The sequence below is a fragment of the Odocoileus virginianus genome, chromosome 8 (assembly GCF_023699985.2).
Source record: "Odocoileus virginianus isolate 20LAN1187 ecotype Illinois chromosome 8, Ovbor_1.2, whole genome shotgun sequence".
In the NCBI taxonomy this organism is placed as follows: Eukaryota; Metazoa; Chordata; class Mammalia; order Artiodactyla; family Cervidae; genus Odocoileus; species Odocoileus virginianus.
In genome coordinates this window covers 32686915-32700537 of record NC_069681.1, presented here as the reverse complement: position 1 = coordinate 32700537, position 13623 = coordinate 32686915, and the positions used below count along the sequence as shown (strand labels likewise).

The window sequence follows — 13623 nt, the reverse complement described above, 5'->3', positions numbered from 1 at the left end:
GGTCTCCAGCATTGCAGGCAGATTCTTCACCGCCTGAGCCACCGGGGAAGCCCAGTAGTCAATAACTAGCTGGTATCTTTGTATGGTGACACACCATACCCCTAGTAACCATAAATTCTCTAAGAGTCTATTTCTGTTTTGTAAGTTCATTTGTACCATTTTTTTTTTTAGATTCTGCATATGATATTTGCCTTTCTCTTCTGACTCACTTCCCTTGGTATATAATCTGTAGGCATATTCTTTTTTTGCCTAGATTTGCACACACAGTGAACACATATCAGGCACCAAGCCCCTTATAAGGGGCTGGATTCAAAGGCAGAGACCAGCCCCGAGTGGCCCTCAGTTTGCAGTGGACATTATCCTTCTTCACACTCACCCCTCTGTCCTCAAGACTTCAGGATGAGAGAAGGCATGACGTCTGGTGGATTATTATGCTGTAGGACACACCTCCTTTTCCATCACCATGAGACTCTACAATGGACCAGCTGTCCTGACAAGCCACAGGGATCACCGGTCACTCGTGGCCAACCTCAAAGATAAGGCAGCCGGAAAACACAGGCTTTGACCTTGTCTCCCAGGGCACCGGGGTTTGGCTCCCAACTGTGGCCTGTGTGTGACTCTGGAGAAATCAATTCTTTCTCATCTCATTCTTGTCACTTATCAATTGGACATAATGACAGCCTATGGGTTTATTTTGAGAATGAAAAACACAATGGATGGAAAAACCTTTCACCCCATGCCAGATACATAATAAGCAATCAATAAATGATAGCCATAGTTGTCAAAGGTAATGACAGTAATTATAATAATGAAGACTGTCTGCTGGACAATTAGATGCCAAAAGAACATGGTGTCTGTTCTTTCCTGGCTTTATCTTTGTATACAAAGAGTAAGAAAAATAGTCCGCTATATATACAGTCCATGTAGCATTAAAAGCATGTATGATTTAAACGTCTTTTCTATTAGTTATTTTCCAAATGCCTTGTTTATAGGCTGACCTCACTTATGGGCGGGCTTCCTTTATAAATTGTTTGAATCATGGTTTAGTTTATTCTGAATTTTTAAAAATTGAACTTTTCTCTTTTGTTCTTATGAGTCTAAGTCTGATAGCTATTTATTTCTTAAGTGACCTCCTAGGGTGAATTTTTACCATTAAGTGACATTCACTGTTCTATCAAAGGAAACATGTTTTGTTTTATTTTTTTACCTGGCTGTACAATGAACTGAGAGTTAAACACCACCATCTGAATAGCTTTGTATTCATCTCCTGTACCCACTTTCTTACCTTCTTTTGAACGATCATGACAAGTAAATTGCCAGTTTCATGGCTTTGGCTGTGATTTCCTTCCCACATGCTATGGATCTGTTGTTGGTTTTTGTTCTAACTGGTACATCGCTTCTGTAAATGGAGATGTCCTCTCCACCAGCACCTCACTGAAGGTAAGTGATGCTAAGCTCCTACCACAAAATTAAAAATACAACTATGCTTTACAAGGTACTTTCTGAGTTTCCTACTGAATGAAACAATGATCTCTGAAATGTAGAATGGTCTGGGGGAGACTAAGTTATAAGGCGAGTCCGTGAATCATGACAAGGGAGCTGGCCTTGCCCGGCGTGGAATTCTCTGGAACTCTGACCGTTCTGGCTCTGAGGCTCTGTTTCCACACCTGGAAACTGTGTCAGTGAACCACAGGGCTGCCTCATCTCTTTCCAGCTCAAAACTCCTCTAATTTCACGTTCAGTGTTATTACGGAAAATTGCACTGTCTGGGGTTGTATGCCCTGCATGTTGATGAGCGAGAGGTAACACAGAGGAAGGGTGAGGTTGAAAGGCGGGTAAGTACTCAGCAAATGGAAGGAGACACATTTTCTAAATAGACTAAGCGGATGTGATTTATCCGGTCCACCTCTGTAGTGTGGGGGTGTTTGTGCTCTGTTCCCAGATTGTTACACTGTGTGCTTACACCCACATCCACACACACTGACTTCCATCACGGACTCTGAGCGTCTGCTAAAGAGATTTTGTGGTCTTCAAGTAAGTCCTTTCAATAACGTCTGCTCCTGGACTGTGGGGGCACTGGATGTCTCAGATGCAGAGGCTAACGTCTTAGACAGGATGTGTGCTGGAGTCCTTACGAATGAGCCGTAGGAAGGGTCCCGTGAACCAATGATGCAGCAGTCTGCACATGAAGAGCAGGGATGAAGGAGCAGCTAGCACGTCAGCCACCATGCGACACGGTGATTTAGGGGCGGAGGGAAAACGAGCATCTGGGCCGGAAGCAGCGTGGCCGTGGCTTCTGCTCAGGGCCCACCCCACTGGGGCCTCTGCTCAGCGCTGTGGAAGGCGCACCTGCTGAAGGGCTGCTGAAGACACGGGTGGCTGGAATCCGGGGGCCCCACGTTCACATGCATAGGGTTAAATTCTATGTGTGAGGCTTAGTGAAACTGAAAATTCAATGGTACGGGCGAAAGAAAATTCTGAAGAGACAGTTAAGCCCAAATGAGGACACTTTTGAGAGTGGTAAGAGAGGAAAAATTGATTCATGAAGACTAAGTACCACCAGGCTTCCCTCGTAGCTCGGTCGGTAAAGAATCCACCTGCAATGCAGGAGACCCAGATTCGATTCCTGGGTCGGGAAGATCCCCCGGAGAAGGGATAGGCTACCCACTCCAGTATTCTGGCCTGGAAAATCCCAGGGTCGGGGGAGCCTGGTGGGCTGCCATCTACGGGGTCACACAGAGTCGGACACGACTGAAGTGACTTAGCAGCAGCAGTCCACGTACACTCTACTCCCGTCTTTTGCTGTAAAATCCTGAACAAGCTGAGGGGAAAACTGGTGCAGAAAAAAGGGAATAACATCAGACACTGAGGTGCTAATCTGAAAGCATCGGTATCTCACCCTTCTTTGTTAAACTGGTTACTTAAATAACAGCGATACATTCTTATTTTGCCACCATATCTCTAATTCCTAGCTTATCATGTGTCTTCATCGTGAGAGATACTATTCTAAGTGTAGCTTCCTAGCTGCTTCTCACAACAACCCTATAAGGCATGTCAATCACTCACCCATTTCACAGATGAGGAAACTGAAGCAAGAGAGGTTGATTCCTGTCCAAAGGTCACCATACTACTATATACAACATCCACAATCCAAACCCCAAAGCCATTATTTTGAGCTCTGAATTTTCTTCTAAAGTCATTTTAACTTCGCAATGCATTTTCAAGGTGAGTATCCATCTGCTTCCATTACTGGATTCACATATTGTAATAAAATGATACTTGTTTTTCACTGCTATGAATAAATATCCACATCGTCACCCCACCACCCCTGATGGCCCCTCTTCTACACAATCACAGTTTGCAACATTTACACCACAGTCTGTAAATGCTGCAGTTGTACTGATGCTGCTCTTATAGAATAGATACGAGAGACCAGACCCATGAGCAGTTATTCGTGATTGGCTCAGGGACTTCAAGAAGACCTCATGGAAGATGAAGTCTCTGAGTTCTTGCCTCTTCAAAAATAATCACAAAGACTTTGACACATTATTTTCCTAAGGACTCTCTAAGTATTGTGACATTATATTCGAGAGCTGAACAGTGACATGAAGTTTCAGGCCCTTCTCAAGGTCCCCCTTAGAGCTGACTTGATCATTTTTTTTTTCCTGGATACCCAAAGGATGCTTTCTTTAACATCTCCACCGAGACAGGTCTCAGGGTCAATTGTTCTATGTCAATTTACTGAATCAAACTGTACCCTTTTAAAGTATATATTTGTCTTTTTCTGCTATTCTTTTGAGTTATATATATACATCTTGTGTATTTTTTTTTTCAGTTTAAAATGCACCAAAAGGAACATTTTTATAGAACTGGTCCTGACTCTTTTTGATTCTCTCTCATCCTTGACGATGATTTTGAGAGCACCAGGTGTTTGTCTTGTCTCACGCAGAGAAGCGCGAGGGAATGTTGTGGGGCAGAAATGAAGAGCTGCACGGGCTGCTGGGAATGTGAGTATCAGTGTCGCTTCAGTCCAGTGGCTCATACTCTGCATGCGCACTTGAATCCCCTAGAGAACTTTTTAGATTAATCTGTGTCTTCAATCACTGTAGGGTTTTGATTTAATTGGCCTGGAGATGAGGCCTAGGAATCAGGTTTTAGAAGGCTCTCAGGTCATCCTGGGCTTCCCAGGTGGCTCAGTGGTAAAGAGTCCGCCTGCAATGAAGGAGACATGGGTTTGATCCCTGGGTCAGGAAGATCCCCTGCAGGAGGGCATGACAACCCACTCTAGTATTCTTGCCTGGAGAATCCCACAGACAGAAGAGCCTGGCAGGCTACAGTACATGGGGCTGCAAAAGAGTTGGACGCGACTGATGATTAAACAACAACAAATGTAGAGCCAGATTTACAAATCTGGAGTCTTTCCCTTGTTCTATTCAATGCAGATAAGCCATGTCAGGGCGCTCCCAACTGTCTTGTCTGTCCTCTCTCTCCCAGAGGTCTGCAGAACAAGGACCTCTCGTCCATGATGCCACATGGAATACCAGAAAACACCGAGCATCAGCCACACACTGATGCCCTGACCCAAAGACAGGACTCTTCTGCTCCTCTGGGAATTTTATTTTGTTTTATTCTATTGCTATTTTATATAATTTAATTTTTATTGTTGAATTTCTAAACTGAATGTACAATGAACACCGGGTGTTTAGAACATCAGTATCCTGCTGGCTCTGAGATCCTTTGTATCCAGAGTCCCTCCAGGAAGTTTCCTGTTGGATCCTGGTCCTCTCAGGTTGGGATTCATAGTTCCAGGTTTTTCTGCGTCCTTAAATATGGAAATTGCATTTCTGTTTCTCAGGCTCCTTAATGCTTGGATGATTTTGGACACAAAAAGGTGTCTTTACTCCGCAGTCTCACAGGAGGGGCTCTTTGTGATTTTTTTCTACTTAATGACTCTGGCTTTGAACATATTTTAAAAATTGAGTTTTCCAACATTAGTATTAAATTTTCATAAGACATAACGCTACTTACAAATAAAATTTTATACATGATTGAAATTCAGTGTATTGCATGATAATTTGGATTAGTAAGAAAAGGAAACATGTTCCTTTTAAATTAATCATGATTACTTACCTATAGAGTAAACTGGCCAAATTGAAATGCACAATTAGGCACCTAATTGCATTTTAAACTTGGCTGCATGCAGAAAGAGATGATCACATGTGCCTAATAAAATTAATTTCCTCATTTTTGGATGAAACATTATCTTTTTGTTTCCATGAGAACTTGCCAAGTAATCTAAAACACTAGTTTGTGTATCTACATAGGTACATCTTATCAGGAAGTAGTTATCAATTTCAATCTAAACTATAGTGACCATGTTAAAATTTTTTTATCATAGTTCAAAGTCAACATTTCATCATCTAACCATTAGTTCTACAATAATGCGGAATCCAATCATCATTTGAGAAAAAGAATCAAACTGACCAAATTAAGCTTGTATAGAAACAGAAGTCATGAGAAAGAACAAACACTGCCGACAAAAGCAGATGCAATCAGGGAAGAGAACAAGAAAACAATTTAATTCTCTCTTATGGCTCCATATCCTACTACAAATATGATGGATCACCAACAAATTCAAGAGAACACAGACTTTGTTCAGTCCTTTGGTAAATATTCATACAGGGTTCCCTATGAGGCAGACATTGCTCTAGGCCCCAGAGGCATGAAGATGAAAAGAGATGCTTCCTGTTTTCCAGCAACTTAAATCCTTGGGAGATAAACGTGCAAATAAACAGTAGAGCTACAGTAAGACTCCTGCCTTAGTGGGGGCCTTTTACCCCCAAGGGTGATTCCTTCCTAGAAATGGACTTCTTAAGCCCACATACTTTAGAAGGAGAATTTCTGGCTCAAAGAGATGCTGTTAATCTACATTAGTTGAAGCCCTCTAAGTAACAGTGAAGAAAGATGAATCTACTTGAATATAATGCAGCAATTGGAGTTTTAAACACAACTGCTGCATTTAAAATGGTCAGGGTGAGATTTGATTTAGCAACATAATTTTAAAGGCTTGGAGGTTTCCAGTGCCAGGGCAGCCTAACCTTGAATGCTGGCCACTTTCCGTTCCAGACATGGGCAGACTTAACCCCTAAAAGAAAGAGCAACAGGATCTAACCAGTCATGCATTCCAGTCCTACTCCAGTTGTTAGGACTTCTGGAACTTGCTCAGAGCAGCTTTCTAAATCTGTGTATCTCATCTCCCAAGCCACACCTGTGATTTCCCACTCATGCCTGAAAGTCACTAGCATCATCCATAAAAGTCTTTGCACTTCTGAGACAGCGGGGAGGATGTAAGATCAGTTCCAAAACCAGATAAGAGAGGACAGAAAATTAGAATGCTTCACATCTGTTGCCTTCTAAATTTTTGTGAATCAGAAAACTACATCATTGGCCAAATGAAGAATGTCCATCTAACTATTACACTGGAAATTTACTATGCGGCTATACTGAAATATAATAAAAATGTAGGTGCTATTTGCAAAATTCACTCTTCAGAAATATCAACTATTTGGTTTTTTTCAGCCTAAGTTCAAGTATTACATTCTCTCCAAAGGCTGAAGCCTTGTGGGTTTAATTCATATATCTGGAAAGTATTCCTCAATCAGTGCAAGGTCTTCACATGTCCTTTCTGAAATTCAAAGAGTTATCTCAGAGTTCATTATGCCATCGTGCATAACACTATCTAGGAGCTGTGATGACTGAAGCCATAGGGTAGGAATAGGATTCATCAGCCACTCTTTCTGATGTGTGACAGTGGCCAGGCTGGGTTTGAAGCAGTTACCCTCCAGCGTGGACAGAGACGCTGTTCTCTCTTTGGGTGATGCAATCCCCATTGTATAGCTGGTCCATCGGGAAGTGAAACCACACCACAGGATGGATGAAAAATAACCAGATTTGGCTTCCAAAAGAGTACAACCACCACCCTGCTACACACCAAAAGATTTTCCTCTTATGTCCTGGGTAAAAGTGTCCAGAATGTTCTTAAGTGGAGCTGGGCCTTGAAACTTTAAAAATAAGATTAATTCACTTTCAAATGACTCCAACAGTTGTGCCATGGACTGAATGTCTGAGTCTACTCCTTCAGCCCCTACCATTCATATACTGAGGCCCTAACCCCCAGTGTGATGGTATTAGGAGGTGGGGACTTCAGAAGGTGATGTGGTTTGGACCAGGTCATGAGGGGTGGGGGTTCCCATGATGGGATTAGTGCCCTCAGAAGAAGAGACCAGAGGACTTTCTCTCCCTCTATCTCTCCCAATCTCTTTCTCTGCCCCCACTCAACCCCTCACATAAGGACACAGAGAGAAGACTGCAAGCCAAGGAGAGGGGCCTCATCAAAGCTGACCATGCTGCACCCTGATCCAGACTTACAGCCTTCAGACTGGGGAGAAGTACATTTTTGTTGTCTATGCCACCCAGTGTATGATATTTTGCTGTGGTTGCCTAAACCGACTAGGACAAATTTTCAGAGCATAACATATGTGTTTAGAATACCATGGTTTTTTTGTTTCAATAATGAAATATGCACAACATGCAAGGAATTGTAAAAATGCAATGATACCAATTGAATGCCAGATGCCAAGTCTGCATGTGATGGCACATTTCAGAACTTAACAGGACAAGCCGTGAATAAATGTACACATTTGAGCACATTATATTTGCATACAAGCATTCCCCATATCTCTATTACATAGCTGATGCACATTCACTAAGTATTTCATTAGCTGTCTTCTGTTCCCAGAATTACTTTTCACCTCTCAAGTACCCATCAATGTCTAGTATTCCAATTATTAAAGACTTACCTTGCCTACTAGTTAAATGTGGAAGGAACCAAGTCCTGTTGATTCAAGGGGTTCTTTGAGTCAAGAACCCTGAACCTTACTCAACAAACAAATATTTTTAAATCCTATAATTAATAATTGAAGAGATATTTAACTCTATATAGACATTGTTGCATATCTATATAAAAACAGACTGTATGTTATAGACTGTAGGGTAGAATATATTAAAATTTGCAGTTGCATTTCTTAAATCCTATAGACAGTCTGAACATAAACTATCAATTATGTTACTACTGTCTCCATTTCATAAACATTGTAAAATAGAAGCGGAAAAGGTGTTTTATCAGTGAGACAGACCTATCTCGTTAAAGCCACTGTAGCCCAGCTCTTGCCTGCTAAGTCCCAGATCTTCAAGGTCCATGCATTTAAATCCTGGGGGGCACTGGTAGCCTTCTTCCAGTTCTGGGGAGCAGTGTGTATCTGGGATGGCTAAACTATTCCAGGTTACATTTCTGCAAACAACACAAAAAAGGATTTGACATTTTCAACAAGTGTGTTGATTACAACGCACAACGTAATCACTCTTCATTAATACTTGCTGTGTGTGGACACAGACTTAAGATTCCTGATTCATGAATGGTATTCATCACATTAAGGAACATTCTCAAATGACATGAGATTCATCCACACAGAAGCTCTTCACGTTATTTTTAAACTTCTTATTTTATAGTGGAGTAGAACCAGTTAACAATGTTGTAATAGTTTCAGGTGGACAGCAAAGGGACTCAGTCACACACATACATATGTCCATTCTCCCCAAAACACCCCTCCCATCCAGGCTGCCACATGACATTAAACAGTTTCCTGTAATATATAGTAGGACACTGGTGGTCATCCATTTAAAATATGTTAATAACAGGGTGCACATACTCATCCTAAACGCCCTAACTCTCTGTTCCCTGCATCCTTCTCCTCCAGTAACCATAAGTTCTCTAAGGCCACACAGAAGCTCTTTGTAAGAGCATCATGGCCATGATGGCTTTGCCATAAAAGACCAAGACCCAGAAAAGTAAAGGAAGGAATTTTCCTGCAGATTTGCAAGGCATGTAAACTTGTCTGGGGATTCTGTGTTATTCACAAATCCTTCTCCTACTGTGGCCACAAATGTTACTTCTCTGCTTCTAAGCAACAGCTAATGATGACAGTCATTTTCCATATGGTACAAAAGTACCATATGTGAGCCTCAGAAATGACACTCAGCCTTCTTCTGCGTTGTCAGATGTGCAGTTTAGACAGAAAACCAGATAAGCAAGGTGAGACTGAAGGAACGAAAGGTATCACACTGGAAGGAGAGAGGTTATGCAGTGATTCAGCTCCGCAAATAATATGAAGGTTTTTTTTAGATGACTGGTGATATAACTTTTCATCTTTCTGGAGGATAAACTGGAATTTAAGTTGATGTGAAGGATTTAGATATGCAATGCTTTTCTTGGCAGTGAATACAGATAACCACTGGAATGGTGAATATGGAATCCCTTTGTGGGCTGGCCTTAAAATGAGCCCCAGGTAGCTGCCACCTGAGACAATTGACAAGGCTCATGTAGGGGCCCAAGTTTAGCCTAGAGGATTCACAAGTCTTACAAACCCTTGATTGTAGTACCATCATTTCCCCACGACATCAATGTCTCCAGGTGTTTCCTAAATGGGGACCAACCTGAGGACAGTCTCAGTTTCCCCTGCTTATGGCCACATTGAGACGGATGTTTTGGGTCACATTTCTTTTCTTCGATATCTTTGTAAATTCATTGTGATGCTTCCTGCCCCTTATATAGCATGTTTTCTCTAAAGTCTGATGCCTAACTGCACGATCCCTTAGCTGCTTGAGGCCACCAGGCACACGCATGAGCATATACACAAATTCTTACAAAGACATACACAATTTTACTCACACACACACACACACACCATGCCTGGTAATATATTGCCCAGTTTTGTCTCAGTCAAAACAAAACTCTATGCTTATTCCTTCAGGATTCTGCTCTTCATTAGTGGCAACTGAGCGAATTTACACATCTCAGGAAATGTTTAAATAACTACCATATTTTAAGCTGGCCCTTTGGACACCCACAAGCAAACCCCAAGTAAAAGGCTCTAACTGTGGAAATCACCACTTGGTAGTGTCAGAAAGATATGACTTTAAGCACACATGTTGGTTAATTCCCCTTCTTTCAAATTCTTGCATGGGTGGGTGCTAAGTCGCTTCAGTCATGTCCAGCTCTTGTGACCCCCTAGACTATAGCTCCCCAGGCTCCTCTGTCCATGGGATTCTCCAGGCAAGAATACTGGAGTGGGCAGCCACACCCACCCATACCTGGGTCTTCCCAACCCAGGGATAGAACCCGAATTGCTTATGTCTCCTGTATTGGCAGCAGACGTAAGATTTGTTCTAAAAAAGCAGTTACATAAGCAAAATATCTGCAATATAACAGGTGCTCCATAACCACTGCTATTAATTTAGTTAGAAATCTACTGTAGATACATCATCAGAGTACTTTCATTTCTTCAACATTATAAAGAATATATTTCCAATATCTCAACTTGTTCTTATACCTCCCACTCGGCAGACACCTCGGCATGAATCCTGTAAGTTAACAGAGGAGTCTTTCCTGATCCTTTCAAGAAGACTCCACAGTCCTTTGCATGAATCTGAGGCACTTATGATTTTACATATTGTACAAAATCCTCTCTTGATAAAGGCCATGGAAATTAAAAATTAATATTCTTAAGTTCCACCATGTTTCTATCTTTAATTCTTCTGACCTTTCCATTTTTAAAAAATCTCATTCTTCTGTGAACAGAGTTGATAAAACAACCATTCACTTCTTTCTAAGTACTCTAAAAGGAATACTTAAAATTTTATTTGGGCTTGTATAGAAAACTGCCCCCAAATCCAACTTTATATCGTCTCTGGTCTTAGTGATCTTTTATAAAACACCACCAAGTCCTAAAAGCTGCCACTGGATGGAAAGTGAAAGTGAAGCCACTCAGTCTTGTCTGACTCTTTACCACCCCATGGACTGTAGCCCGCCAGGCTCCTCTGTCCATGGGATTCTCCAGGCAGAAATACTGGAGTGGGCTGCCATTCCCTTCTCCAGGGGAATCTTCCTGACCCACGGATCAAACTGAGGTTTCCTGCATTGAAGGCAGATTCTTTATAGTCTGAGACACCAGGGAAGCCTACTGGCCGGGGGAACCATGAAATGAATTGTCCATAACTGAGATTCTCCTTAAGACCCACAGGAAGTAATCCGTAATTACTCTGCAGCAGCAGAGAAGAAGCAGAACAGTCCAGGGTGCCTGTGATGTGTGGTCCCCTACCTCCTGGGTTCAAAGCGGATGGTCCAGCCATTACAAACGTTAACCTGAGCTCCTGGCTGAATCTTAGTCTCTGCACAGTAAACTATCACATGCTTAACATTTACATTTCCTTACCTTTTCTAATTACCTCATTCTTGGGGATGAGATGTCATTATTTGATACCAAGCCATGAATAAATTTCTCTCCTTTCTCAGGAATGATAATAAGGTGTCAGGAAAATCTTCATCTGTTCTATTTCACCTAGCAGCTCCTTCTTACATGTTCCTCTTTTAGCTTCAGGGGGAATTTTGCCATCACATTTGGCAGTTTGCAATACCTGTTTCCGCCACAGGCCACTGGTCTTCTCAGCTCTCTTTAGGATATGAACTGTCTTGCTTAGTCAAATCCTATTATTTGTTCCGTAACTGCCTTAGGTCACCATTCATTACTGGAGAAGAAGCTAAAGCTTTACTAGTAACGCTATAAACGAAGCGGTACTCAACCGTTCCAGCACCAGGGACCAGTTTTGTGGAAGATAATTTTTCCATGGACCGGGGTCGGGGGGTGGTTTGGGGATGATTCAAGTGCATTACCTTTATTGTGCCCACTTTATTTCTATTATTACTGCATCAGCTCCGCGTCAGATCATCAGGCATTAGATCCGGGAGGTTGAGGACCCCGGCTATAGAGGACACAGCTGAGATGCCCATCTATCTGTTTTACAAGAAACCGGGTCCATTCAAAAGCAAAACTGCAGGTACTGAGTTCCTGCTTTATTTGCCCTGTCTGCTTCAGAGATTAACATAATCAATTCCAGAGGTCAGCCATGAAACCTAGGACATACAGGTCTCTGAGCAGACACATCTCTGCCTGAAAGCTGTCCTATTATTTGGCTACCATGCATGCAAATCAATTAAGCAGAGATTGGAACAAATGTTAAAAGACAAGGCTGAGGAGAAAGGAGGTCATGACAGCACCTGGCAACTCTGATCTCTGGAAGCAGAACATCATACCGTGGAGCTTAGTGTCTGTGACTCAGAGATGTTTACGAGAAATTCCTAGCTAAGAGGCAACAAAAGGACACAAAAAGCTGGAAAATTCTTTTCAACTGGGATTTGTATGTGTTTCATTCTGACTCTGGACTTGGTTTGAGTCTCTAAAAATAAAGCAAATTAAATGTCTTGTCTGGAGATGGTAAAATGGTATTGACAAATTTTCTTGAGAGCAAGGCTTTTAAAACTCAGTTAATACTGAACTGAAAATACAAAAGAAAAAATGGCATAAATGGTTGGTCCTTGAAATAAGTCATCCAACTTCTGAAAACTGTTTTTATGAGTAACACTGCTGATAAAACCGTGTGGCCAGTTACATATCTTCTTCTCAAACAGTAAATGAAGAATCACATGAAGAGAAGACAAAATACATGGGTGTGTGCATAATGCGACTGCACAGATTTGATAATACAAATCCAAGAAAGAGAAAAATGCAGACATCTCCCCATCACTGTTATGTCTTGAGTAGCTGAAAAGTCTGCCAACATGTATGAGATTCTCCACGGTACACTCTTTTTTTTAAAGGATAATGTAATGAGCTGGAGCTAAGAGTCAGCATATGAGAGGTCTTTTAACATGTTTTTCCAGACATTCATTTCTGAGTCCTGAGTACAGTGTGGAGCTGGCTGAGAGGACTTACTGAGTGATTCAGGGACCATGAGTTCAGATAATACTCACACTCATCTTCCCTAATTGTAGTCTATTCTCCGTGTCAAAGTTAAGTTTGCAGCATGATGCCTAATCTCCGAGCTGGGTTAACACATTTGAGAAGTCTTGCCTTTTAACTTGGTTTTTAACAAAAGTGGGACCTTTAAACTGGGCTCCTGCATTCACCGCTGTTCTCACACAGCTGCTTCCTCACCCAAAAGCTTTCCTTCCCCTCACCCCTCCTCTATTGTCTCCTGCCCACATGATATCTTTTTTCACCTTCATATTCATTCATGGAACAATCTAGACACATTCTGCAGCCCACATACACTTAAAAAGAAAACTACCTACAGGTTTCCCTCTATGCATCTCTTCCCTCACCCACACGAGTCAACAGTTACTCACCACTTCCTTCAGCTTTCCTATCCTGTGTTTGTACTAATTCATTGCTTTCCTCCACTTTTAACGTGGCTTTTCCATTTTCTAACCATTTCTCCTTTGTTGCTTTTATTTAGCAGCTTGCTTTTCTTCCTCTGTCCTTTTTTTCATTTCTGGTTCTTTATCAATCTGTCACAATGTTATTATCCATCTAAATATAATATATCATTAACCATGAATCCATAGAGCGACTGAGCACACACACACACACCTGGGCTTGTAAGAAAGAAAACACACATTCCAAAATGGCAACGTGTAAGAGGAAAGGAAAAACTAGAACAAGGCAAACA

General features: G+C 41.7%; 1 protein-coding gene across 3 annotated transcripts in view; it reads right to left on the bottom strand.

Annotated features, from left to right (window-relative positions):
• The window catches only part of NALCN (sodium leak channel, non-selective), a 283090-nt gene that overhangs the window by 230094 nt on the left and 39373 nt on the right, over window positions 1-13623 (bottom strand). For 2 of the 3 annotated variants that reach the window (XM_070471442.1, XM_070471443.1), the window contains exon 7: window positions 8196-8350. The exons of the other annotated variant lie outside the window; for it this stretch is intronic. In XM_070471442.1, the coding sequence (XP_070327543.1) occupies window positions 8196-8350 (155 nt within the window). The remainder of the gene's footprint in view (window positions 1-8195; window positions 8351-13623) is intronic. 3 annotated transcript variants of the gene reach the window in all.